Raw genomic sequence first — 27,024 nt, forward strand, 5'->3', positions numbered from 1 at the left:
AAAAGTACATAATAGAATTGATTACATACAACGGAGTAACTTTAGGTAGCCATCGAGGAGAACCTGTTTTATGGCTACCATCATTTACAAAAGGTCATGCTAACATAGAAACATTTTACGCACAGCATTTGAATTGAAGTAGGTACGTACATGTATTGCATGGTATTACATCAAAGAAAAATATCCTCCATACTTTGCATTGTAAACAACCAAGACTGTATATTTTTCATAATTGAGTTATTATTTTTTGATTTCAGACATGAATCAGGTAATAAATTATACACTTTTGGGCCTATAAACAAGAAACAACGTTTATATATAGCGTAAGGTTAGGTCTAGGTAAAGAAATACGTGATCTTCGTAGGGTGAAGGAAGGTCGGTAAGCGAGATAGAAGATCATCAAATCATTTTGTGTGTGTCAAGAGTGAACGGCAACCATCGTGTATTCTTGTTGCAAACTTACGAGAGAATGGCCGAGTGGGAAGTAATTTTTTTTCGAATATCGAATCGGGAAATTTCGATATGAAATCGGGAAAATTTATATTTTTTGAAAGGGATTTATTAAATAAAAACTTTTTGGCTATGTCGCTGCGTCAATTTTCGGGTGGCCCTGTTATAATAAAGTTTTTTTTTAACATGAAGAGTACCCACGAAAGTTTTAACGAAGAATTAGGGAAAGCTTTGTCAAATATTTGGGATAGACTGCTCGAAGGCTAATGATATTTGACGATTTTGTATCGAATCTCGAATAACTAAAATACGATAATCAATGGAAAAAGATATCCTTGTGCATTTCAAAAGTATCCTTAAAGCTTTGGAGCGTGTGTTGAAATAAATTATGTGTACTCAGTGTCATTGATCATTCTTCTACAGAACTAACTGCAGCTCAAAGGGTATTGAAATTAAGTTGAGTGGTTTTTTTTTTATAGCTACCTCGGTGCTTTTTCCGGAGTTCATTTTGCCATTGCATGTTAAAGCCATGATTTTTTCCCTCCCAAAATGCCTTCTTTCATGGTTCACGGTTAAAATCAAAGCATACCCATCAAAAAACGACCATACGCATTTGAATGATATATACGATAGTTTAATCGTTTGTGAATGTACCTATATTATCAAGAGCTCTCTTTTTTCGAACTTCGTCCTCATTTTTGACTCTAATATTACTCCTTTAGTTGTCTGCATAACCCACTCTACCAATGGCTAATTTTAATATTTTGGTCAACAATTAAATCTTCCAAAAGTTTACCTACCTACTGATTGAAAAAAATCATTTTCAAAATAAAAAAATATTTTCTACAGAGCACAAACGCTTTCCACTGTCCCTATTTTCGGCAGCTTCGAATAACTAAAAGCGATTTTATTTGCCATTTAAACTTTTTATTTTATATATATTAACAAAAAGATTACAATATTTCCCAACAGAAGAACTACCTATTTATTTCGCCTATGCCAATGACTTTTGGGGCTTTTTTATGCCTTTTAACCCACTGATTTTAACACATTCTAATTAATTCAAAGAAATATTTAATCAAAGGCGAATGCATAAAATTTTAAGACATGTGAATGTTGTGTCTGGATACTAGTTTCACTGTCATAAAATTCAATAAAAGTTAAATGAAATCGAATTAGAATTTAAATATGTAATTAAAAAATATTAATTTGCACAAAAAAATATCGTGAAATTCCTTTCAAATTTCAAATGTGGTTTAGTTTTATAAATGCACAGACTTTTTCTACGTTATACTATAGTGATTACAAAATAGAGCAATTTAAACATGTAATAACGGCAATTATCACTGTTCTGCAAAAAAATAGTTCAAAAAATGCCCGGCTAAAATTTAGGGTGTTTCTGGCTAATTTTGGGTCGCTGAATCCGAAAATGACCTCAGTTTTTTTCTATCACCCTCCATTTTTACGCAACCCCTAAATTGGGAAAACAACCCCATATATAAAATTATCGCTTTTCAAGGGACTTTTACTAATGTTATCAGCTTCTGATTGAAAAAAAATGACGTTTTAAGGCTATCAGGGTCAAGAGAGAGACAAAATTCACTGGGGTTGAAAAGATTTAGGGGGTGAAAATTGACAAAAAACTTAAAACAAACATTAAAATAACTATTTTTCTTCGTTTTTATGACATATGATATGGTAGCTAATGGAAAAGTTTTTAAGGGATGAATACCTTGTTCACCCCCCCTATTTTGTAAAGGATTAATATAACATAAAATATAAGATGGGAAGGGGGTATACGAGTGGTATAGGAGGGGGTTTTGGAGGTGGTACAAAGAGCTGCCATAAAAATCTGGAATATGGGTTTCCTTTAAAACAGTGACATATCCAGCAGGAACCGAGGGTAAATCGTGGCCGTTGTTCAGTAAAACAACCATTAAACTTGTCTTCGACGAGTAGATGAATAGCCTCCATTGGTCTGGATCATTCTTAATCGCTAATTCCCTCATCAGTCCTTCAATATCAGTGTAGAAAATCAGATCATCATTTGCATCATCCGTTGAAAAAAATTGAGTGAGGGTTGACTGTCTGCCTCTGTAGTAAGAAACATTCACACTATCGGTCAAAAGATTCCACTGCTGCAAATGCGAGCCTAGAAGTTGTATTTACCCTTTGGTAAGTCTAAATTTTGTATTAGATCACTTAGGTCCTCGTGCTATGGGATGAGGTGCCCTTTTTGACTAGTCTGGGGTTCTTCTACATCAGGGCTGTAATATTCATCTCGATGGCTAGGACCTGCTTACACTTCCGGTGTAGCTTCGTTCACTATGACATCAGAATCATCGAGGGTGCTAGTAGCTTGAGCTTTAGGGATAGGAATAGCATCAGTATGCTTCACCGGGCGAATTGCTGACGGTAAATTCAGATAAATCATTTCAGGATTGTTTTTTTTTGTAACCTATAGTGTCGGTTTCGCAAAAATAGCAATTTGTTAAATGGCAAGTGGGTTCAACTCAAACCATTGGCACTCCGAAATTTAGGCAACAGTTTCCCCAGTTTAGCCATTCACAAAGACTTCTATGACAACCACTGCAACAGAATTAGGGGGCCCACGATTTGTCTTGGTCACCAATTTTACACCCGAAATAAAGTTCATAAGATTTTCGCACAATTGCAGTCATCGCTTTCCTTTGGTCTTTAAACACTAAATCTCCACAGGTGTTAAAAATGAATTGGGATGATTTTTGCAGGATCGCTGAATAATCGCGAGAAAACACTATATCGCTCGCAAAATAACACGCTAAATCGAACACACGCTAGAAAAATAAGCGAAGAACTTGGAAGATTATTACCCGACACATAGGAAAGAGTGTGACGTACTGAATAGACCACTGGTTTATTTAATAGATGAACATCATCAAGTGCGACTGCCAAGATACATGAAGACACGTTAAAACGTGTCCAAGCGTGTCAAAACATGTGGTAATTTTGACAGTATACTTCCCAATTTTTCCCAAAGTATTTACAATGTATTTCCCAAAGTTTTCCAATGCATTTAATGGAAAGGTCTCAGCTCTTACTTTAAAAGTAAGGAGGACAACGAAGTCAAGTCATGAGCCCCCAAACGCTGTTATAATAATATTTTGACAAATCTGATTTGTGTTCAGATTTTTTTGGCAGATCTTTGTAACACTTCCTCTCATATTTTATGCTATATTAATCCTTTGCAAAATAGGGGGGTGAACAATGTATTCATCCCTTAAAAACTTTTCCATTAACTACCATATCATATGTCATAAAAAACGAAGAAAAATTGTTATTTTAAACATAGCCTTATAACGTCAGTTTTTTTCAATCAGAAGCTGATAACATTAGTAAAAGTCCCTTGAAAAGCAATAATTTTAGATAAGGGGTTGTTTTCCCCAATTTAGGGGTTGCGTAAAAATGTAGGGTGATAGAAAAAAACGGAGGTCATTTTCGGATTCAGCGACCCAAAATTAGCCAGAAACACCCTAAATTTTAGCCGGGCATTTTTTGAACTATTTTTTTGCAGAACAGTGTTATGTATAAACACCCCACCCTCTAAGACAACGGGAAAATGTTTGAAAAATGAAATGCCTGGAAAATACTTTTTACATCATTTTGGCTCATAAAATTTGGGTTTCTTTCGTAATCTCTAGGGAAAACAGTAGTAAACTATAATATTCTCTGAGGCTTTGGGGGGATCCATCACCTCATCCCCCAATAGTTACCCATAGTGACGCTAACTCCATGGAGCCTGAGGGTGCCCGAGCCCCCTCAAAAATTCGTTATGTGTGAGAGGAAAAAATATGTCAGGCTTGTCAATTTTCCCCAGTGTGTCCAGATATCGAGATTCGAGTTATCAGGGTTTTATTATTGATCATATGACTTCTAAAATGCTTAAAAAAACTTAAAACTCACTACTTATAAAATTTCCCGGGGCAAGATCCCCGGTTTGGTCCCCCCCAATATTTTTTGTAAGTCGGCATCCCTGGTTACGCCACTGGTCAGTGGCGTCAGGGGCGGATCCAGGATTTTTTTCTGGGGGGGGCACAAGGAAGGCCGTATCCAGGATTTTGTTCTGGGTGGGGCACAAGGATACCTCGTAATACAAAACGAACGCAATGATAATGGGACCATATTAAAAATCATGCATATTTTTGAGGATCTGGGGGGGGCACGTGCCCCCGTGCCCCCCCCCTGGATCCGCCTATGAGTGGCGTAACTATGGGGGGGATAGATCCCCTCCCCAAAGCCTCAGAGAAATAAAAATAATATTAATAACTATTGTCTAGTTTTGAAATATAGTAAATTTTAACATAACCTTTTCATGAAACCCAAATTTTAAGTCCTGAAATTAAGTAAAATGTATTTGCAGGCATGTCATTTTTCCAAAATTTTCCCAAACGAGGGATGGGGGTGGGAGGTCGCCCTTCCCCATCCTCACTCATCCCCCTCCAAAGCATATTCCTAGTTACTCCACTGCCACTGGTCATAAGTACTCGACGGTTTTACTTGTCGGTCAGAAACACAATAGAACGATTGTCTTTATTCATTTGTTTGCGCATGTTGTCCAACGTATCCGATGTAAACAAACATCTTCTAGCCGTCTATTTTGGCTGATATTGTCTATCGTAGAACATCGCACGGCATTGTTTTTGATGAAATGATTTGCTTTTTAATGCTCATGGAAGGGAAAGGTAATGATACTGAAAGTAAAAAAAATGTGTTGAACGACATGTTCCCGGCCTACTCTCCTTACCATATCATTATGGTTTGACTATTATTATGACGAATATTTCTCGGGTTCTCAGCCAGGTTAATGCTTTTATATAAGCCGACATTTCGGGAGACGACTTGTCTCCCATCCTCAAGGCTGTGTTACTTTATGGAAGTCCAATGTCACACAAAGCATAAAAGCATTAACAAAGCATTAATTTATAAAAGCATTAACCTGGCTGAGAACCCGAGAAATATTCGTCAGAAGTATTCACCAGGAAAAATTTCAATCGTTTATAAGACTATTATTAGTTGAAGACTTTTTGGCGGTGAAAAGCGGAATTTCTGCATAATCTAAATAACTTACGGAGAAATTAAGATGTAGAGAACAATTTTATGCCAGCATAAGGAATCTTTCATGGAAAATCGACCTTTTTTCTTCAGTCCAAATACAAAAAATAACCTCTTTATATACTTGTTTGGGAAGGGTGAGGTATCGCATCAATGAATTTCATCAGCTGAATCCTTTCCAATGGAATGAAAAGAATAAAAGTAAATCAAATATAAGAAATATTAGAATCAAAGAAAGAAAACGACTATGATAAACTTAATTGCGAGGGCGTTCGTTTATATATGTTCATTATGCATGCGAAAGAAAGGTTACCAAGGTTACATTAATATTTACGAAACGTTTCCAAGGATTCCGTATCCTCAGCCAAGTGCTGTTTACGTTTTCATAACCGTTAAGTGTTTATTTTCAAACTTCCGTCATGATAGCACAGTACTCGGAAACTGCAACATTTTATACGCGCTAATTTATCCGCTTGAGACCGCAGCTCCCACAGCGATCGCTCTCCCTCAACTATTTCCTACAATGTAGCGGCAGATCCTGCCGAGAGGGTTTTCGCAGTCCTCGCTAGCTGTCTCTGTTGCCGCGGTGGACTGTGGCTGCCCCTGCTCCCGCTGAGCTGTCTTGTCTCGTGGTGACCTGCAGATTTCTGTGCGCGTGGGGAACATCGTGGTTGATCTAGCAATTGGCTAATTGTGTTGACAGTTGCTGAAGTGAAACGTATGTGATTGTGCTCACTGATTTATTGAAAGTGTGTGACGGGCAGTTTAAAACCTATCGCATCTGGTGGTTTCCCTGAGACCCGCTGGAGACTTAAGGACGGACTGGAAATTGAAGAACAATGAGTAAGTTCTTAAAATGAGGGCATGAAGTGTGTGATAGCAATAGCTGACGCTTGCCCGATGTTTTTACATTCGTAGTCCATAGTTTTATTCCGTCAATTAGTTTCATAAATAAGGTAAATGTATGACAACAACATTTAAAGCTTGCATGCATCTCGTGGTGCTTCGGTGTCTGTACCAAAAGGGATTCCAGTGCTGCAGTTTATTAGCACGCGTTGGTGGTAGAGGGACAATTTATCGCAGGTATTGGTTAAATCGTAGGCTTGAGAACTAGTTTAGGAGAAATTTAGACTTGGTCTTAATATTTTGTGTTTGCCCTTTCTTCGGGATACTGTTATTTGGTAGGAGTTCCGACAGAACAGGAAGATCGCATAGTTTTCGGGCATAGTCTGTTTTTTGTAGTGATATCTGTAATTGTGGGGTCCTGAAGGTCCGTGGAACAGCCATGAATATGGAAATTTTATTTTTTATTTCATATTTTCTTCCCATATGATGTTATTGTTGATGACTTCCTTCCGTTTCATCAGGTTAAGGTTTGAAATGGTTTGAATATTTTCGCCGTTGGCTTAGTTGTTTATTGTCGCCTTGGGAGACAGCGGTACTTTCGTTCGGCATATCATCGGTGTTTCAGCATAAGCTTTCTACTCTGATACAAACTCAACCTTGTGATTAATTGATGCGATTCATTTTATCGTACTTTCTTCTTAGTTAAAGTAGTGGTGTAGCATAGTGATGAGAGTATCATAGTGATGTGGAGTAGAATGGTATGGAGTAGCATAGTGATGGGGTAGCATAGTGAGATAACATAGTGATTTGTGAAATTATTTTAATTTTAGAGGCATTTACATGATTCAGTGAATGTTTCATTTTGAGCAATTACAACAGTTATCCTAAAACATCCTTAAATTTCATGGGTTGTGAAGGGTTCCTGGTGAAAATTACATGCAAAACTTGATGTGGTGTTAGGGCGCTAGAATGAGGGGCGAATTATACTATACCAAAGAGATTGAAAGCACATAATTCTTTCTGCATTGGTGTGGCACACCTTACTGAAAGTTGGTGTTTGAACCACGGTCAATGCTTGCAAATTTTAGAGTAGCTTTATTTTGACTCAACCTTTTACGTTTTAGGTGTAGTTTTGGCTGAGAAAATAAATTAATTAGGTACTTTACGCTGTCGAAGGTTGTTCGTAATTGATTTACATCATCACTGTTTATTTTCCTGGGTGCAAATTTCATGTTATTTTAACGTACATCATCTGGGACGTATTTTCATGCGAAAAACACTTTTATTATGTTTGTCATTCCTTGATGTGGCTTCAGTGAAAAAACTTGAGTTTCCGTACTTATTGGCTTGTCAAAATTATGCTTTTCTTCTGGCAGAAAAGGAACATTGAATAAGTTTCCCCCCCTCATAATTAAAATTTTGTAGGGAGGTAGTGAACCATGAAAAATCAACCAATGCAAAATTTACTGTGTTTTCGTGGCCTTGGAGCCGAATAAGCTTACTTAGTTCTGCGTCCACAATCTATTTTTCGATGAGGGGCCTCTGGCTAATGGCACCACAGTGCATCGCAGCCCCCAGGGAATCGTAAGTCCCCAGGGAATGCCGACGCGACGGGGGTGGGGCCAGGTTGGACGGTCGGCAACATCAGGTGATTTTGTGCGTTTTGTGCTAACAAGAGGCTAGCGATTAAGTCAAGGGTGCGGTAAATGGTCTGTGACTAAGAATCAGAACATCGATATCATTTCCTATTGCTTCAGATAGCAGTCTTAAACAACTTCATCGAGGATACAAATAAAAATATGTGTAATAGGCTTATTATTTACGTAAAATCAGCATAGATTAAGTAGTAACTTCAAACTCGAGAGCATCATATTACAGTTATATTTAACATTGTGAACCAACTATATTGTGTAAAAAGCAATCGAATATTCCCTCATAATTTTCCTCACTGACTGGTTCAACCCGAAGGTTGGTTTGTTCAGTTGAGGTAGAGTTCACCCGGATTTAAGCCACAGGCTTAAGAGCATCACGTATTCAGGGTAGGATGGCAAGTTTCTTTCCCTGAACCTCCTCGCACTCCGAGGCAGTTACTTTGAGGGTGTCTGAAGGCTTCACCCGGGATTTGAACTTAGGACCCCTAGATCATCAGTCAAGCGCTCTACACACTCGGCTATCACGCTACCTAATTAATAGCGTGGTTAAATTTTCCAATATTGGAAATTGGAAACTGGATTTTTTCTAAGTATTTCAAACATATTTAGCTTTTACACCCTTGATGAAGTAAACAATTCTCAAATTTAATCATTAGGAGCAATGTCGATCATTTCAGAATCATTCTGTTGTAGTGAGAGTTGTAATTTATTGTGGAACTATTGATTTGCACCATATTTTAGCTGGAACACCTCCAATGGTTGAGTAGTTTGAACTATGGTATTTTCCTTCCTCCAATTTGTGGTATTCCTCATTACCTTTACAATTGTATTCCATTTTCGAAGAGAGAAATATTCCTATTGACATTAAATGATATAGGACAGTGCCCTGAATTAAATATCTGGTGATCAAAACGGCCCCGTAAAATAGAAGCAATATGATAGAAATAGTTCGGCATACTCAGATTAGTTAATAAATAGTTGCTGGTTGTAATAGATCCTTGTAATTTTAATAATGTATTTAATTTAATCTATTATTAAAATAATTTAATCATTTTACTAATTTGTTGATAGTAGGTACTATGTTGTTGTCAATGCATTTAAGTTGGACATCAAGAATTGATTTTCAGTAATAATGCCATAACTTATTGCAGTGGAGGAGGAAGTCACCATTGTCCTTAAAAATTGATTTTAGCAGCTGTTACCACTTTTTTCTGAGAATTGTCCCTTTGTTATTAACGCTGATAGCTTCTGTAAAATTCGGCTTCCTCTCGAGGAGGCATTACCTGAACGACTAACCTAAACTTCATCACTCGCTTGTCTGGATTTATTTTTGCCACGGACGCATTGATTTTATTAAGTCGACTTGGTGTACCCAATGGGCGTTTCTCAGGGTGTGATAGTCAGTGAAAATCAGGAAAAACTGTACTGGTCACGAATTTTTTTAATCTCTGGATAAGTCTGGGGATTCTCGAGAAAGTCAGAGAGAAATGTGGAAGGGGAATTCTCGGTATTTTTCTACCGGTGCATTTATCGACCATCACTTCGGGGAATCTAGTTACGGGAATCTATACGACCATTTAAGCATCCCGCGCTTTGCTTCATTTAACGGAGAGACAATACGGAACGTAGACGCAGAACAAAGTGTTTCCTAATATGCAGCCTTTATTTTTGTGATGATTTATTAGATGAATGAATCGTGGATAATTTTTTTAAATCATGAATTTTTCTGCAATAATTTGCATTTTATTTTCGACGAACAACCGTAAGGTATCGAAGAGCGTAAATTATTACAGAATTTCCTCTTCCTAGTGGAGTCCAAGTTGAAAACAAACCCTCAATTTCCCAAAATTTAGGCGAAAATAGTGGTATTAATGGCGATGTGTTAACTAATGACATGTGATTTTGGAAAATAGTCCCAGAAAGGTATTTTTACGAAAAAGTTAGCGGCAAATGAGTCCAAAAAGTCTGTAATCAAATTCAAAATAAATTATTTTCTTTTTTAGGGGTAAAAATTTGCAGTGAAAATGGAAACCTCTAAATTTTCACTTTCACATAAAGTCAAAATACTTTTTCCGCGCCCTAGTAATGAAATTTTGCCTGAAGTAGACGATGGGCAAGCACAATATAGGAATCTCAAGGGGATTTCAAGGAAAGATCAGATTCAGACATTTGGTGGGTTATTGAGGATATTTTCCCAGTTTTCATCGATATCCATTGAGGCTATCTCCGTCCCATGCTAAACTCAAGTTAATACCCAGCAAAACTTTTAAATAAACCGCTAATGACGAAATATCACGATTTTTCGCACTTCGTATGCTGCGTGCTATGCTGGCCGATATAAAGTGCTCAAGTTATAATGCGTACTTAATTTTAAAACAGTTATAGCGGGCATTGGGTCATTCCGTGTCAAATCAACTACTCTCTACGCCCACCATCTTAGATTTTGGTAATTTTTCTCATCATCATGTGATAACCGTAGTTTAGAAAAATTCTGTGTATTTGGCTCAGATACTTTCCATGAATCGATCATTTGTACCGAGTCACGGAAGAAAATTCAGCCCGTTGGTAAAATTATGCCTATCAGCCATCTTTGCAACGCTGCAAAAACGAAAGTAATTAAGCTAGAGTAACGAAACTCGCAGATTTTGTATTTATGTAACTCAAGTTTTTAAAAATCATGTTACAAAGATTGTCTCATATACAATTTTTGTGTGACAAGCATTCAAACGTGGGTGTTTATTAAAATCTCCTCCAGAAAGTGGCATTTTCATGATGTGCATGTAAAAACCACATTTAACATGATAAGCCATAAAAGTTGGAAGTTCTGTTACCTCTAATAAATACTTTGAGTTGTTATATCGTTAGGAACAATTTTGGACGTATCGGTTGATACATTTACTTGGTAAGGGTTGTATTTTTACGCTTGGTCCAGAATGAGACACTCAATCACCAAATGAAAATAAACGCTCGAGCTACTCGCCGCGAAAAATCGTCGACCAACATGACTTCATGCCCTTTAGGCCGGCCAGCTATGCCACATCCCCCTGGCCATTATCCGCATGATTTCCGATTTAAGAAATATTTTTCAGTGGATTCCTTTTGATTTTTTTAGATATCCATTTATTCTCTGGCCATATGCTAGAAGAAACTTTACCGTGACGGTTTATGAAAGGTGTTTTCCTAAAAAATAAGATGTAAGCTATGTAAACGATTAGTCTAGCTCCAAAAATCCTTATCAATCCGCTTAGAATGGCGGATAGTTTTTTCTTTAATTAAAACCTCGGATGATTCAATAAGAGTAATGAAAAAAGGGTTCATGAAATTAACATCATAAGATGGTGATTGAAAACACAAAATACAGCGAAGTATTTTGGTGAACAAATAATACCCAAGGTGATGCATTCTCTAAATGACTATGTTACGAAAAAGGTGTGAATAGACACTGCTACTCAAATAATGTAAATGACATATTCTCATTAGTTTTTTAAAGGTGTTTAATGGAGCTATTCTTTGAAACAGTTACACATCAAACACAAGATGAGCTTGGTAGGAGCGTACATGTAATTTTGATGTGATATAAAACAAAAATATGGGATTTCAAAATAAGTTGCATTTGCTAAAATACTTTCAGCAATAATTATACGCAAAGTCTATAGGACAATAAATTATAACAGAAATGAAATAAAATTTGCACAGAAAAAAATGCACAACAATAAAATCTTAAAATTGGATGGAAAACATTGTAAATGTACTTAAATGCAAATACTTACGGTATTGTCAAAAATCTTGTGAAAGTCGAGATTTGCGATGTTTTTACTGATTTCAGCTGCTTATCAGGAGCTTAGAATTTTATTTTACGATAATGTTTTAATAATTCATTAATGGATGCCGATACCACCATTTTTATGACATGCGAACATGAGCCACTGTTTGGACAGACATCCCTAACTAACAAATCACTTCCAATCAAGCTATCCGTAGTTATGGTAGTTTCCACTTATCTTTGATCTTCTACCTTAAAAATTTACCCTTCTAACACCGGTCCAACCAGACATCTACCCTACTACAGCGTGACTGCTTCTCCTCTCTGATGCTACTGACCGCGCTGACCATGATAGGTTTTGGATGTAGTAGTTCACAACGATATAATTTTCTAATTCTTAGGCAACACGTTCATCTAAAAACGTCTGCCACCTTTAGTTACTTGCATAAATCATACTTAAGTCTTTTAAGGACATCATATAAACAATATCCCCAAAAATAATAAATAATGTGCAATCCATCATTAACAGCCAAGTAATCATCTTCTGATGAGGGAAGAATTTGTCTAAATTTATCAATTGGAAAATAATTCCATTTGAAATTATTCCATATCGAATCTACATAAAAAATATGGACTGGGGTGACACGCGATTTTAAAGGTTTTATTGAAGCTCTCGCTATGCTGCTAAGTCCTCATTTTTTTCCACCCCAAATATTTGACGGAAAGAAATCTGGTACTGCTATCCTGACAGCTGCCTATATTTACCAAATGTATTTTCTAGTATATCTAAGGAATATTATCTGGAATTTACCTGGTAGTAAAGATAATGTTAGTCCTCGTTCCTCCTTACAATAATTTACCAAATTTATCAGCGCATGCGTTGATAACATGGATGCATATAGTGTCTCTGGAGTTACATACCCCTCCTTTAACTTGTTTCCTATCGCTGAAGTCACGAAAGAAAAATCTCAAGGAATTAAAATTTTCCATCTTCTACAGTCTTGGTCGGTGGTTCTTGCATGTCATCATTAATAGTCTCCGACCCTTTAGAGATATTTTTACATTTACAATTTTCCCTGAAGTGGTTATAATTTCCATAAATTCAGCCGCCTCCTCATACTTTCTTGTGTAATTTTCAAATCCTAGAATTCTTGCCGCCTCAACTCGTTAAGTCAAGTTCCTTAAAAACTTCTACATCCAAATTTGAAGGCCAAAGCTCACATGGCCACACTGCAAGAGTTAATGAGATTCCAGATCATAAGTTTTTCTTCGCACTTGGAAAGAAGCATCCCATACTTCGTTTGATGATTCAGATAATTTTGGGCAAATGGAATTCTTGTTCGATTTTTTTATGGTTGAACAAGTTATTTGGAATGCATTTCAATGAATTTTCACTATCGACTACCTACCTAAAAAGTATGAACGAATACAGTTTAAAGAATGTTGGTACGGATGCTATTGGTTGAATTTATACAGCAAAAAAATACACTGCTTTCCTATTAATTGTACTATTGTCGGTAATTACGGCATTTACTTTAAATATATTTTTTCCAGGCTAATGTTAACTTTTTCAAGCCCATCATGTAGAACTTGTGCATTTATTAAGAAGATAGGTAAGAGGCGCACTACTTCTTTGTATGGGGACACAGTGCTACTAATCTTCTACTAATCATAAACACGTGCGCAGATGATGATTATTTTTCTGAATAAAATGAAGCGCTTACTAGTAGAAGCTTCTTCCCTAGTAGTCCAAGTATTACGTCGTGAGAATTTCATCTACCTCGAGAGTTATTATCAAGTCAAAAGGCGTTAAAAGACTTTAAAACGAAAATATACTACTTGGCTACAGATATTTCGTTTTATGCAGCCAAAAATATCGTTGTTCATATGTTTTTGACTCTGGAACAACATTCAGCATGGAGAAAATCCTCCGAATAGTACATGGATGAGAAGAAATTATTTTCCCTAACGCTCTCAAGATTATATACGCAGATGGCAAAACAAAATGAAGGAGCGAAAAAATCCTTTTCCTAAAATACCTCATCTTCTGGTAGGTATCGGAGCATGAGTCTGGTTTTGAGTAACTGAATGTGTAATAAATAAATAAATCATTAACACCTTTGTAATAATTACTTCCCTCGATGATGGATTCTTCTACCTGAATGAGAAATAGAAATATAACTCTCATGACTTACCCAACTCGTGAAAAGTGGGTGACATAATCATTTTTTATTTTAATCCTTGTTTCTTATTTCTTTTAATGACCTTATTGAGATGATTTTTGCCGTTAAACTTCACTTTCCCTCAATCGATTTCATTTTTGAAATGCGGTTTAGGATATGGATGAACATCCCATCTCTACTGCCTCTTTTTACGTCTTCTTATCTAAATTTCTTCACTCATTATTCATCATTCACGACCTTATGTGCCACATTTGCCTAAGTATTCTGAGTTAGTTTTCATTGAGATGCCTCAATACCAGAAAAGCGCTGTAGAGTTGTTAATCTCCGTCATAAACTTTTCAGGCCCTATGTCCCATATGCTGTACATAAAAAGAATTTTTTTATTTGCCTTGTCTCAGCGTATTCAGTCGTAAATTCGTAACGAAATGCATGACATTTTTGGAAATTAATTGTAGGATAATCATTCCAGAGCACGTATTGGTGGAAGAAGTCGGTGCTACTTGAGCAGTACTCGAAATCAGCATTACTGATACGAATAAGACTCGTTGTATCGCACTGATATCAGTAAATATTGAATTGAAATTTCAGTTTTTATGCTTTTTCCGTAGTTTCCACCCTATTATTCTATTATGAAAGCATTTTGTCTGAATTAACATTGAAAAAAGTCCAACTTACTCAAGATTTTTGCATAACTAAGTACTGTAATTAAAATGTGAATCCTGGAAATGATTTTAATGATTAACGAGGGTAAATTTCCCCAACGGGTAACATTACCTTCTGAAGACGTCAGTAGTAAATTAGATAAAGTAATGGTAATCTCCATTTGAAGGTCTAAGATTACAAAACGTATAGCACTGCCAGCCTACTATATATCTGGATATTTCCCCCTTGCATCAGAAGAGGGTAATACTCCTGCATCACCAGCTGTCCCCCACGTATCGTAATCAACATTCGTATTGAATAACTGAGTGGGTTAATCTTGTTTCCACAGGTGGAGTTTTTCGAAAAATTTTCAACTACTTCTTCCCTCGGGAAGATTCGACGGAGCGGCGTGCATCTTATACACCATCAGAGGACGATTCTGGTAACGACTGGTCAGAATCGAAACCCACGAAAACCGTTGACGGAGATGCCATTTTGGACGACTGGGTAAGCCTCGCTGCAGTCGTCAAATTTGTGATCGTGTCATTTTGCTTTTCTGGCTTACATTACGTGAATAATTTTCCCTGTATTATAAAACGAGTAAGTTATTCAATCACATAGCCATATAGGTAGAGTTTTGAACCTCTGTATCTCAAGATGGTATTTAATTGCAATGCACAGTTTTATACTTTTGTGTTCGAGTTTATAAGAAATCGATGATGGGAGATGCAACGTTCGGGTCGACTGTCTTACCTATGGTTTGCATTTTCAGAATGCGCACATTGCACTCAAATGTCTGCATTTTTTCGTGGATCATGGTTTTTTTGTTTAATGTAATCAAACTCTCCATGGAGTTTATGGCAAGATAGTATTGTCAATTGGCCAACGAGAGATATTTCCAAGATTTTTGGCTTAATTCTAAAGTAGGTCTTGATGAGGGATTAAGCCATGCAAAAATTTTAGCCCATATTAACAGTTATTTTGAAGTTTCTCACGAAAAAGTGATTTTCGAACTTTTTGTAAAGCATACCTTTTTTGTAAAAAAATGAGGAGTTGAAAAATATAATTTTAGAACTTCACCTGGGGAGTTATGGGATATTTATTAATTTTTTGTTTTATTTCTCTCACAAAAGCTTTGAAACATTCAAAAATTTATTTCACCATGTAAGAGCTAACGCACAATAGCAGGAAAAATTTGAGATAGTGCGCTTAACTCTCAGGCATCTGAGAAAATAAATCAGCTAATTTATACATAGTATTAGAACATAGTTGAAAAAAAAAATATGGAGTACCGTCGCATTTTGCGAGTCGTCAAGGCTGTATTAGCCACATACGGTTGCTAGGCATATTGATCCACAAACCATTTCTAAAAAAATATGCTACAGACTACATGGGAATAAAGATTGAGTTCTTTCCGGGCGAATAAACTTCGTAAAATGTTCTCGGTATCGCCACCGGGTGAGGAACTGCATAACTGACGACGTTTCGATGTCGGACTCGGCCATCGTCCTCAGGGCTGTGAAGGCTCAAAGCTTCATTCACAGCCCTGAGGACGATGACCGAGTCGGACATCGAAACGTTGGCAGTTATACATGAGAATGGTGAACGTTATTTTTCCTTTTACAGCAGACTCCCGATTTTCCGGCTTCGGTTTATCCGTGTTACGGATTATCCGTTCACGAGTTCACGCTACTACGACGATTTCCGGGATTTTTTAAATAAATAATTTGGAAGCAAAAAACCAGGATATTTGCATTTTAATATAAGGCTACACTCGGATTATTATTTCCCTTAAATGGAATTTCCCTTTCCCGTAAAATGGTAAGTAGTGAGGAAATGGCGATTATGGCCAGAAGGTCATCTAGATAAAAAATACGTCATTTTACAGTTGACAAGGCACGCGCGTTGGCAACGTGACTAACTAAATTTACGCAACATCTCCTTCAATATTAACAATTTTTAAAAATAAATGCTTTCAAGTGAAAGAGCAACTAATTTTAGGTATAAAAGGTCCCTTTCACTTTTTTGAGACGGGTAATAGTTATGAAGATAAATTGTATCTAACCTATGAAACAAATTTTGACTATATGGCAAATAGCAATAACTTTGTTAATATTTGAGCTATGATCACCATTCAAATTTGTATCAGCAACACTTAAAGTCTTGATTAATTTGCCGTTTCCAAAATTCCGCCACCATAGCCGCAAATGGTGCGTCTCAGAAGCCACCTCAAAAATTGATCATTTATAGTGGGATGAGGTGAGTGAAGTGATAGGAATAATCTCATGCATTGCCAAGGGGATGGGTAGCGTACGCCTATGCCCCGCCCCTGCTTTTCCCCATTCCACACTACCTTCTCAGCAGTATATAAGGCGGAGCAGACCTTCAGTAAATTACCAGCGGCCTGGGAAGTAGTCCCAGGCTATCGGTCCAACATCTCAACGTGTAGGTTCTTTACAACTGAATGCTGAACGAATTCTGGAAGAATCGTCGGAGACTCGGACCCCGGAGGAATTTACAACTAAATGCTGAACGAATTCTGGAAGAATCGTCGGAGACTCGGACCCCGGAGGAATCTGTAGCAGAGGGGTAAGTATGATCCGTAAAACTGAGTTTTTCGGATTTTTCTATTTTTATATTTTTTCTAGAACCGTAAAAATATACGGTTGGCTCATATTCAGTGCCTACCATCAATCCCCCGGTAAAAAATCCAAGTTTCCCTTATAGAATATTCAGAGAAGCAGTTTGTAGTCCTAGGACCAAAAAACCCGAAATTTTCGGGAATTATTCTTAATAACCCGGTTATTTGAAGATATATCAAAATTTACCAAAGTATAAAAGTTATCCACTTTTCAAATGCCTATCCGATGCAGACAAAAACATTTGGATAAGTCCGTCACGGTTCAGGGTATCGATAATACGTACCTTTATTTTCGAGCATACGGTTTTGGACCTTATGACCAAAATTGTTCACCTACTAGTTCTAAATAGAACTGTATAATTTTTTGGGTCAATTTCCCGGTCTTCACGTGAAAATTCGGCAACTTAGTTGTTTAGGTATTAGGCGAACATACACAGGCAGGTGGCGTTATGGAACTGTCTCTTATATCTCCGTTATATGGAAAGATACAACTATACTTCAAGTTCAAAAAATGTTTCTCTCTCGATTAGCCATCTGATGAGCCCAATCAATTTTGACACAGCTGTAATGGTTACGATTCAGGGTACACATATACCCTTAAATATGAGAAATCAAAGAAGAGTTGTTTTTTATAATATTTACCCCAATTTATTTCGAATATAGTCCAACATTTAGTTTTGACCTATCTTGTATTTTAACACTCTAAAATTGACGAGTTCCGAAAATTCTGTACTTAGAAATTTTCTGCTCATCTAGAATATAAGAAAATATTTTATATCTTCGCTATTTGAAAAGATACCGCTTTACTTTAAATTTAAGAAACATTTATCTCTCAATTTCCCATCTGATGAGCCTAATCATTTTTGTGACAGCCCTAAGGGTTAGGATTCAGGGTACCCATGTACCCTTAAATATGAGAAATCAAAGAAGAGTTGTTTTTTATAATATTCAGCCAAATTTATTTATTATATAGTCCAACATTTAGTTTTGACCTATCTTACATTTTTACACTCTAAAATTGACGATTTACGAAAATTCTATACTAAAAAATATTCGACTTTCTAGAAATTAATAAAATAATTTATACCTCTGTTATTTGAAAACATTCTGCTCTTTATCTCAAGGTAAACAGATAGAAATAAAAGACGTTTCATTATTCAATTTTTATTAACTTTTTTTCATTTATATATATATATAAAATTTATCTTCTCCATAATTATACTTCATCACCTCCGCCACAGTCAATTTTAAAAAACTTGGGAGGAAGATTCTTCTCTCCACCCCTGAAAACTTTATCCACCCCAATAACCCCGCTCCATATTTGGTGTGGATGGTCTCCAACCTCTCCACTTTATATTTGATGCCCAGCTCCAATTCCTCCTTTTTCAGAAACTCCCCTTTACTCTGAAGGAAGAGGAGCTTCTGACGTATGGATATCTGTATCAAAAAAGAGAGATTGAACAAAAATCTAAATTCATCTCTCTCTTTTTTGATACAGATATCCATACGTCAGAAGCTCCTCCTTCAGAGTAAAGGGGAGTTTCTGAAAAAGGAGGAATTGGAGCTGGGCATCAAATATAAAGTGGAGAGGTTGGAGACCATCCACACCAAATATGGAGCGGGGTTATTGGGGTGGATAAAGTTTTCAGGGGTGGAGAGAAGAATCTTCCTCCCAAGTTTTTTAAAATTGACTGTGGCGGAGGTGATGAAGTATAATTATGGAGAAGATAAATTTTTTATTCTATTTCGGGTTTATTAAATTTCGGGTTTTTTGGTCCTAGGACTACAAACTGCTTCTCTGAATATTCTATAAGGGAAACTTGGATTTTTTACCGGGGGATTGATGGTAGGCACTGAATATGAGCCAACCGTATATTTTTACGGTTCTAGAAAAAATATAAAAATAGAAAAATCCGAAAAACTCAGTTTTACGGATCATACTTACCCCTCTGCTACAGATTCCTCCGGGGTCCGAGTCTCCGACGATTCTTCCAGAATTCGTTCAGCATTTAGTTGTAAATTCCTCCGGGGTCCGAGTCTCCGACGATTCTTCCAGAATTCGTTCAGCATTCAGTTGTAAAGAACCTACACGTTGAGATGTTGGACCGATAGCCTGGGACTACTTCCCAGGCCGCTGGTAATTTACTGAAGGTCTGCTCCGCCTTATATACTGCTGAGAAGGTAGTGTGGAATGGGGAAAAGCAGGGGCGGGGCATAGGCGTACGCTACCCATCCCCTTGGCAATGCATGAGATTATTCCTATCACTTCACTCACCTCATCCCACTATAAATGATCAATTTTTGAGGTGGCTTCTGAGACGCACCATTTGCGGCTATGGTGGCGGAATTTTGGAAACGGCAAATAAATCAAGACTTTAATTGTTGCTGATACAAATTTGAATGGTGATCATAGCTCAAATATTAACAAAGTTATTGCTATTTGCCATATAGTCAAAATTTGTTTCATAGGTTAGATACCATTTATCTTCATAACTATGACTCGTATCAAAAAATTGAAAGGGACCTTTTATACCTAAAATTAGTTGCTCTTTCACTTGAAAGCATTTATTTTTAAAAATTGTTAATATTAAAGGAGATGTTGCGTAAATTTAGTTAGTCACGTTGCCAACGCGCGTGCCTTGTCAACTGTAAAATGACGTATTTTTTATCTAGATGACCTCCTGGCCAGAATCGCCATTTCCCCACTACTATGGTATTCTTTTATTTAATTGCTGACAAGGAATGTTTCAAGCACTAGAATTGCATACAGCAGATTGTTCGTGCCGGCTCTCCCAGGATAAACGGTAGTTTGCTGTAGTCACCAATATTGTTTCAGCCTAACCTGGTTAACATTTTCCTTGTGAATTTCTGATGAACACCTTTTTTTTTTGAAGGAATATACTAGTTATAGCAAGGTTCACTGCTATTCTCATCGATGTGATGTACTCTTTCTTTAGGCGCACATAAAAGTATTTGGATGGAATAGTGAAATGCGGAATTACTGTATGTACGGAGAAAACCATAACTACACTGAACTTAAATGCTGAGCCTAAACCTGCAGTTCATCACGGCACAGCGCAATCGTAAAGATAGCTTAGTAAATTTCGAGGATTCGTCTATGTTGTGGACACAGGTTTTTTTCGAGAACAATTTAGTGGTTGTCTTTTTTAAACCCATCAATGCTTAACTCATTCCGTTAAAAAACATTGTTTCTTCTGCTTATTTTTTTCAATTATTTACTCTCTGAACACGAGGTACTTATTTATACTGTTGCGAACTTTTGGGCCTCAAGGGCTCGATTTTCTGTCTTAGTTTTTCGCCAGCAATCCCGTTTCAAGTATAATCATATTTTTTTATTCCTCTTAAGAAACTGAGCTTTCCTTTCCGAAGGTGCTGGAATTCAATATAAATGTGATTCAATATGTTTTAAACGAATATCCTCTTTTGTCGGTAATATTTAACCACTCATCCAGTGATTAAACCTGAAGGTTTCTGAGGAAAGGTGATGGTAAAGCTAACCCTAGATTAAGCCAGTGGAATGTGACTGCTAACACACTTTCAGTGTAGGTGGACCAGTTTGTCTCCGTGGGCCACCTCGTCCTTAGTGGATTTTTATTGAGAGTGTGCAATGCGAAGTCTATTAAATTCCCTTTAATATTAGGTCAATTTCGTATCTTTCCTGTGATTTTTGAAAAAGCTCCAATGTTCTCCTTGTAAATATCCATTGCAATGATCACCCTATTCGAAGTTATAGTAAATGACGTAAATCTGTAATCTCTATTTTGTAAATGCGAATTATTAGCATCGCTATCACGATTAAATCATTGTCCTCCTGGTGATGGTAGATTTACATTGTGCCAACACCCACGCCTGTTCCCTTAGTCACGGTTAGATTCTCACTCTATCTCACGTTATGACCTCTTCCCTTTCCATCCGTCTATGAATCCCTTTTCTTCCTCTCCTTTAACTGCTCCCTTAAAATTTTCCCTCGTACGCGTATGTTAGTATGATAGACTCGCTTAGTACTCTCTCCATGCCGACCTTTCGCTTCCTCCTCATATTCTCATCTACCACATAGTACTGTCTTGTTCCTTTTCGTCTTCGTCCATTTCTACTTCCACATGGACCCCGCATCCACTGCTCATATACCTCCAGACTTATTTTGCCCTTTTTACACGCTTTTTCTCTACTTGGCTCGTCTGCTTCGTCGCTGGAATCTTGTAGCTGATTTTTAACCCACTTCCCATTGTCAAATCGGCTTGACATTATGCACAATTGCTTACTTCTGTTGATAACACAATGTTAAATTATCAGGCATTTGAAATTGTGTTCCATTCTCCTCTAATTGAGAAGCTTAAGTTCCATCTATAAGTATCATTTTAAATATTCTCAATAGATGGCGTTAGTTCCTTCCAGAACTTTTAAACCTAAAAGTTTTCGAAGGAAATGCGTTCAATTCCAGTCCATTACGTTTTTAAAATTTTAGCTTTTTTATATTACGCAAGCAGTATTTGGTTAAAATAACACTAAATACGATTGTTTAGGAATTAAATATTTTCAGATGCAGTGCCAAAAAGAATGCGAGTCACAAATTTGATTACATGATTCACACCTAAAAAGTAGAAAATAAAGATTTGAGAAGACGCTTTTTCCAGAGACAGTGTGAAATGCACTTCGAAGTAAAAAAAAGATTTTCATCACTCGGAAAATGAAGCATAATTACTAATCCTTACCTATCATCCTCTTCTACATTCATTTCTAATGAACCTAACCAGCACTTAGCTGGGTAGCTATATGTAGCGAGGTTGTCAATACATGACAGTAGAGTTTTATCGAGTTGTACTTAATATAGATTGACCCCGGAGGCAATTACTGCATACTAATGTGAAATAAATAATTTTTTCAAATAGTGTAATATATCTCATTTTCAATTGGTTATTTTTCCCCTGTGGTGATATGAGGTCGCGCACTTTAGGGGGAAATTTTTGTTTATTGGCTGAGCAATGATTCATTATATTAAGCCGTGCGCTCAGAAAAATTAAAAAATGACTATTACCTAATTTCACTGCTATCTTTCACCCGAGACATTCTTCAGCGGTGCATAGTTGTTATCATAGGTGATGAGTTATCTCAAGCGTCTGATGCATTTCACTCAATTTAGGGTAAAGCCATTGATTCAGATATAATTATGAAAGGTTGATAGTTCTTTATGTTTTTATGCAGTGGCGTAGCTAGGAGTATGCTTTGGGGGGATGAGGGACTTCCCCCCCCCCCCAAGAAATTGGGGTCCGCGAAAATTTTTGAAAAATGACATGCCTGGAAATGCATTTTACATCATTTTGGTACTTTAAAATTTAACTTTAAGGAGATGCAGTTATTACGTATCAAAACTAGGCAATAGTTTTAAAATAATTTTTTTTCTCTGAGGCTTTGGGGGGTGATATATCCTCCTCATCCCCCCTTATAGTTACGCCACGGTTTTTATGTATTAATTAGCGGAAAATAAAACGTTTAATTTAAATAGTACAGAATTTTCATTTATTTGATTTCAGGGAGGTCTTTGCGAAGAGAGTGACTCCAAAAATCCTCGAAAATCGAAGTATATTAGTTTTGGACATCGGAAATGCGCTCAGCCTGAAGATAATCTCAAATCTTTCGCTGAATATCAGTGGAAATATGGTACTGGCGAGTTTACCGATTCAATCGTCAAGGCCGTTGGCTTAGAAAAATCGGGGAAAGAATACGGTGCTCATGAAGATGCGTGCGAAGGACCAACTAATGATGTTGATCCGAACGTGGAGGACGACGTGAAAGATGGTGACCAGTCCTCTACCGAATCGAAACAAGATTTTAACCCAGAAGCAAACGACCCATTGAAATCATCACCTATTCTGCCGGAACTCAGTTCAGACGAGTCCGACAGTGATGACACGGTGCAATTGGACGATGCAGTTTGCGAGGATAAAACACTGGGGGACGAGACTGATGGAGATGTGGAGGACTCTTCAAGACCGTGGTCGTGCCAAATCGATGACCGCCAGGACCCTGCTCCCCTTCCCTCAATGCCGGATTTAAACTCACCCCAAGAAAGGGTGATAGCGCACATGATGACCGTGATACCAATGGATGAGACACCTTCCTCTGGAGGTGGAGACGGCTACTTGGGTGCTTCCGGAATTCCAGAAAGTTTCATCGTGGTGTCTGGAACTCAATTCGTGACACCAGTCAACCAGAACCGCGCCATTGAAGCTGGGCAATCTAGCCTCATGTCCGAGGGGAAGCTTCCCGAGGGGAAGCATCCCAGCCCTCAAAGACCTTGCGGAAATAAGATCAAGAAGCTCATGGACGTCAAGCGCTATTCTACCCTTCATTTCGGTCCTGACTCAAACCCGCCTGACACCCCACCGAGCAGTCCCATCTCGATGAGTGACATGGCCTTCCATTCTGCCAAATCGAGTTCCACGCGCGATGGATACGGTTCTACGGGCGCGGTTTCTTCTACCAGTCGAATACCAGGCTCGCCCTGCTATACAGTTCGACCTGTGAACCCTTTAAATCCGGGTGCAGTGGCCTCTTCACCGAACAGAAAGTTCGTCTTGGTCAAGTGCAAGGACAAGTCCGATCTTTCCAAGTTCCCTGTTGGCTCAACCATCAAGTACACCCCCAGGCAACCGGCCATCTTCGTAAAGAAAAGACAGGAGCGACAGGAGGTTAACAAAAGCTCCAAGGGAGTCTTCGCTACCCCCAAGTCCTCCTCAACCAAAAGCGCGCCAAAGACGGTTTCAGAATGGCCCCGCACTCCACGTCCTGCTGAAAAAGTGCCGGGAAGTCTCCTCGCAAGAATGGCGGGCATCGATCGAGGGAAACAGGAGGAAGGCCGTGCCAAATCTTCGCAGGCACACTTCACACCTTCCCATGTGGCGTCCCAGTCAAAAGCGTCCAAGATGTCCTCTAATGTCACGAGTCGAGATGGGAAGAGGAGTGGATCCGATTTGAATTCGCAAGGTCCATCCAAGAAGGCGAAATTGGGTTCGCATCGTAGTGCTCCTATAAGGCCTCTCCGGAGCAGGATCCCTTCATCTATTCTCAACTCTCCAAGGTCTATGCGCACCAGGAACCCTTCTGTTACCTACAAAAGTTAAGATTTTATTGAATGTGAGAGAAGTCCTGCATTTTTGAGCTACGCTCAAAGAGCAAAACGGTGCCTGATCAAGTAAACATTTCATGTGGCTACCCCGGATCTGTATATCTTCATATAAAATCAGCATGCGCGCATGAAAACCTTCTTTTGTTTACCAAAGTTAAGAGACTTCGCGGAAAGTGAGCAGACTTACGGAGTCATGTATTAGTTCTGAGAAATATTCAAATGATTAGTTCATGATCAAGTGCGAGATCAACTTACGACGTGACACTCCTGTACCTGTGTTTGTGGTGCCAAAAAGTCAGCCCATTTTTCGAGACATTAAATAGAAGTTTATCTGCCTCATCTCTGATTTGATGTAGTCAAGCTCTTTCGAGAAAGAAGGATCATTGGGTTTTTAATTAATATCTTGAGTTTCAATGGCTGGTAGCTGTATTATTAAATTGAACTAAAATATTTCTGCAATAATCCTGTCTCATAGACAATGAATTGATAAGTTTTCTATAGGTTCTGCAGTAATGATGCTGAGGGACCCGTATTAGGTTGCTGGAGAAGTGTAGGTTAGCTCCTTACCTCCTTTCATCCATCTTATCCCATTTTGGTCAAGCAGAAGGAATGTTTTATGAGTTACGGAGCTGTTAATGCCGTTCCACGCAGATGAATCTTGGATTTTTTAAAATGATAATGTTGGCTGTCAAATGTTGGCAGTGGCAATTTTTATGGTCAGCTTAACCTCTCTTTGCAATTTTTAATATTATTCTTCGTCTTTCTTGTACAATATCATGAGTTATTAGTTGATTCTATCAAGTTTTCAGATTATTTTTCTTTTTAATAGCATATTTCCTATTTTTTTGTCGTGGCATGTTGGTAGAAACTTTATGCTTCATCACAGTTGTATTATTTGTCAATTTTTACTACCGCATGTTGAAGTGAATTCAAAGTTTGAATGAAGTTTGTGTATTTATTTTGTTGTTGTCTTTCTTTTGCTTCGGCGAGGCCGGTATTTTGATCATATACTCAATATGTTAAGATTTTTATAAATTTTTGTTGAGTATTTTTCAGATTGATCTCAATAGATGGGCAATTTATTTCTTTGGTTTTAAGAGTTTTTTTTGCATGGATTTATGATTTTCATTAAAGAGTTTTTAACCCATAACTAAGTGGTGTTTTATTTCATGCAGAATTACCCGGCGATGTAGTAAGTAGCTGAATAAATATCATGTTAATCTTATTGTCCCCCTTTCAATAAAAATGTGTTGCTTATTTTTTCAAGCAATACTTTTTAGAACTATATTACAATCATTCCATTTTCGGGATTTACTGTGAATTGAATATGTAATACATTCTATATATATAAGACTCGGTCTCAGGCGTTACTTTGTGGAATTGCTTCATGTTAAATGAAATAAAATCACTATGTTTTATTCCACACTTTATTTTAAATCGTACGACCAGTTTCAACACTTACAATAGGGTGGTTTCCTATTATTTTTTTATTGCCTAAATCGAAAGATTATTACTCCTGGAGTACGTATTTCACGCTTTTAGATTTTTAAATGACGGTATCTATTTTTCGCGATCAAATGAAAAGTGAAAAATTTCAAGCGCGCGAAAACGCGACGCGTAAGTAGGAATGAAGGGACAAAGTCCGTACGACGCATTTCTGGTTCCCCCTCCCGCCTGGTAGGTGACCTTGATCGAGGCTCTGAGCGCTGATAGGACGCAGGATGCTAACGGGTAGCTGAGTACCTTCCTGTCTGGTAGCGCATGGCTTAAAAAAGGTTTATTAATACCTTATCAAGCGAAGAAAACTTTCCGACCTTAGCCAGTTTTAATAGGTGATTATTAAGACATGTTTCCCTGAGCTCTGTGACTCATGCATGCATTGGTAGCCTCTGACGATGCATAACTCCTATCCTCTCGTGTAGAAACTAGGTCCCTGTGGCGTCACGTGGAGTGGAATCGCATGGGCGCCAATCTGGCCTTTTTCAAATGTGGATAAAATTTGACCCTTGCCATTCGTCTAAACCGGTTTTTCAAAAACCAAATAATTTGTGTATTATGAATACACTAATGGTGGGTAACGAATCGCCATCAATGCCTTTTGTTTTCTTTGATGAAGGAAACTACCCTATTAGTGTTATCATCTTCTGATGATAACACTAAGTGTTGAAACCGGTCGTACGTTTTAAAATAAAGTGTGGAATAAAACATAGTGATTTTATTTCATTTAACTCTGCAGGCAATTGTTCTATTAAGGTAAGTTACAAGTTGGCAACTGGCCAGGTGGTAACATGTATATACAAAAAAGAAAAACACAGCATCCCCACAAAGTCACATATCAACTAGACAGTTGTACAAATTTTAAAATTTCTAAAAAATTAAATACTTTTTCAGCTTTTTCTTAAATATTTTTACATTACTAGGAAATGGCTCAAATAACAAATAATTAACATTCTATATATAATTAAATATGAATTTATATGTAATGCTGTTTGGATGGAAATGATCTTATGTGCGTATAAGTTGTGTTTACTGGGTAAAATAGTCTCGAACGCAACATTTGCGCTGAAAATTAAAATGAACTGGCTTGAGAAAGGGGGAAATAAAGAGCT

General features: G+C 37.5%; 1 protein-coding gene across 1 annotated transcript; it reads left to right on the top strand.

Moving 5' to 3' along the window:
- Nucleotides 1-5,905: 5,905 nt before the first annotated feature.
- Nucleotides 5,906-25,565, top strand: LOC124164092. The gene is made up of 3 exons (XM_046541264.1): nt 5,906-6,384; nt 14,977-15,134; nt 22,821-25,565. Exons 1-3 carry the CDS (start codon nt 6,381-6,383, stop codon nt 24,408-24,410), a joined length of 1,752 nt encoding a protein of 583 aa, XP_046397220.1. The 5' UTR covers nt 5,906-6,380; the 3' UTR covers nt 24,411-25,565.
- The last annotated feature ends 1,459 nt before the right edge of the window (nt 25,566-27,024 follow it).

Source organism: Ischnura elegans, chromosome 8 (assembly GCF_921293095.1).
Source record: "Ischnura elegans chromosome 8, ioIscEleg1.1, whole genome shotgun sequence".
NCBI lineage: Eukaryota > Metazoa > Arthropoda > Insecta > Odonata > Coenagrionidae > Ischnura > Ischnura elegans.

What these genes read in the sequence shown, in the direction of transcription:
- LOC124164092 (XM_046541264.1), top strand. An exon ending in ATGCCATTTTGGACGACTGG is followed by an intron (nt 15,135 to 22,820) that starts GTAAGCCTCGCT and finishes ATTTGATTTCAG; the next exon opens with GGAGGTCTTTGCGAAGAGAG.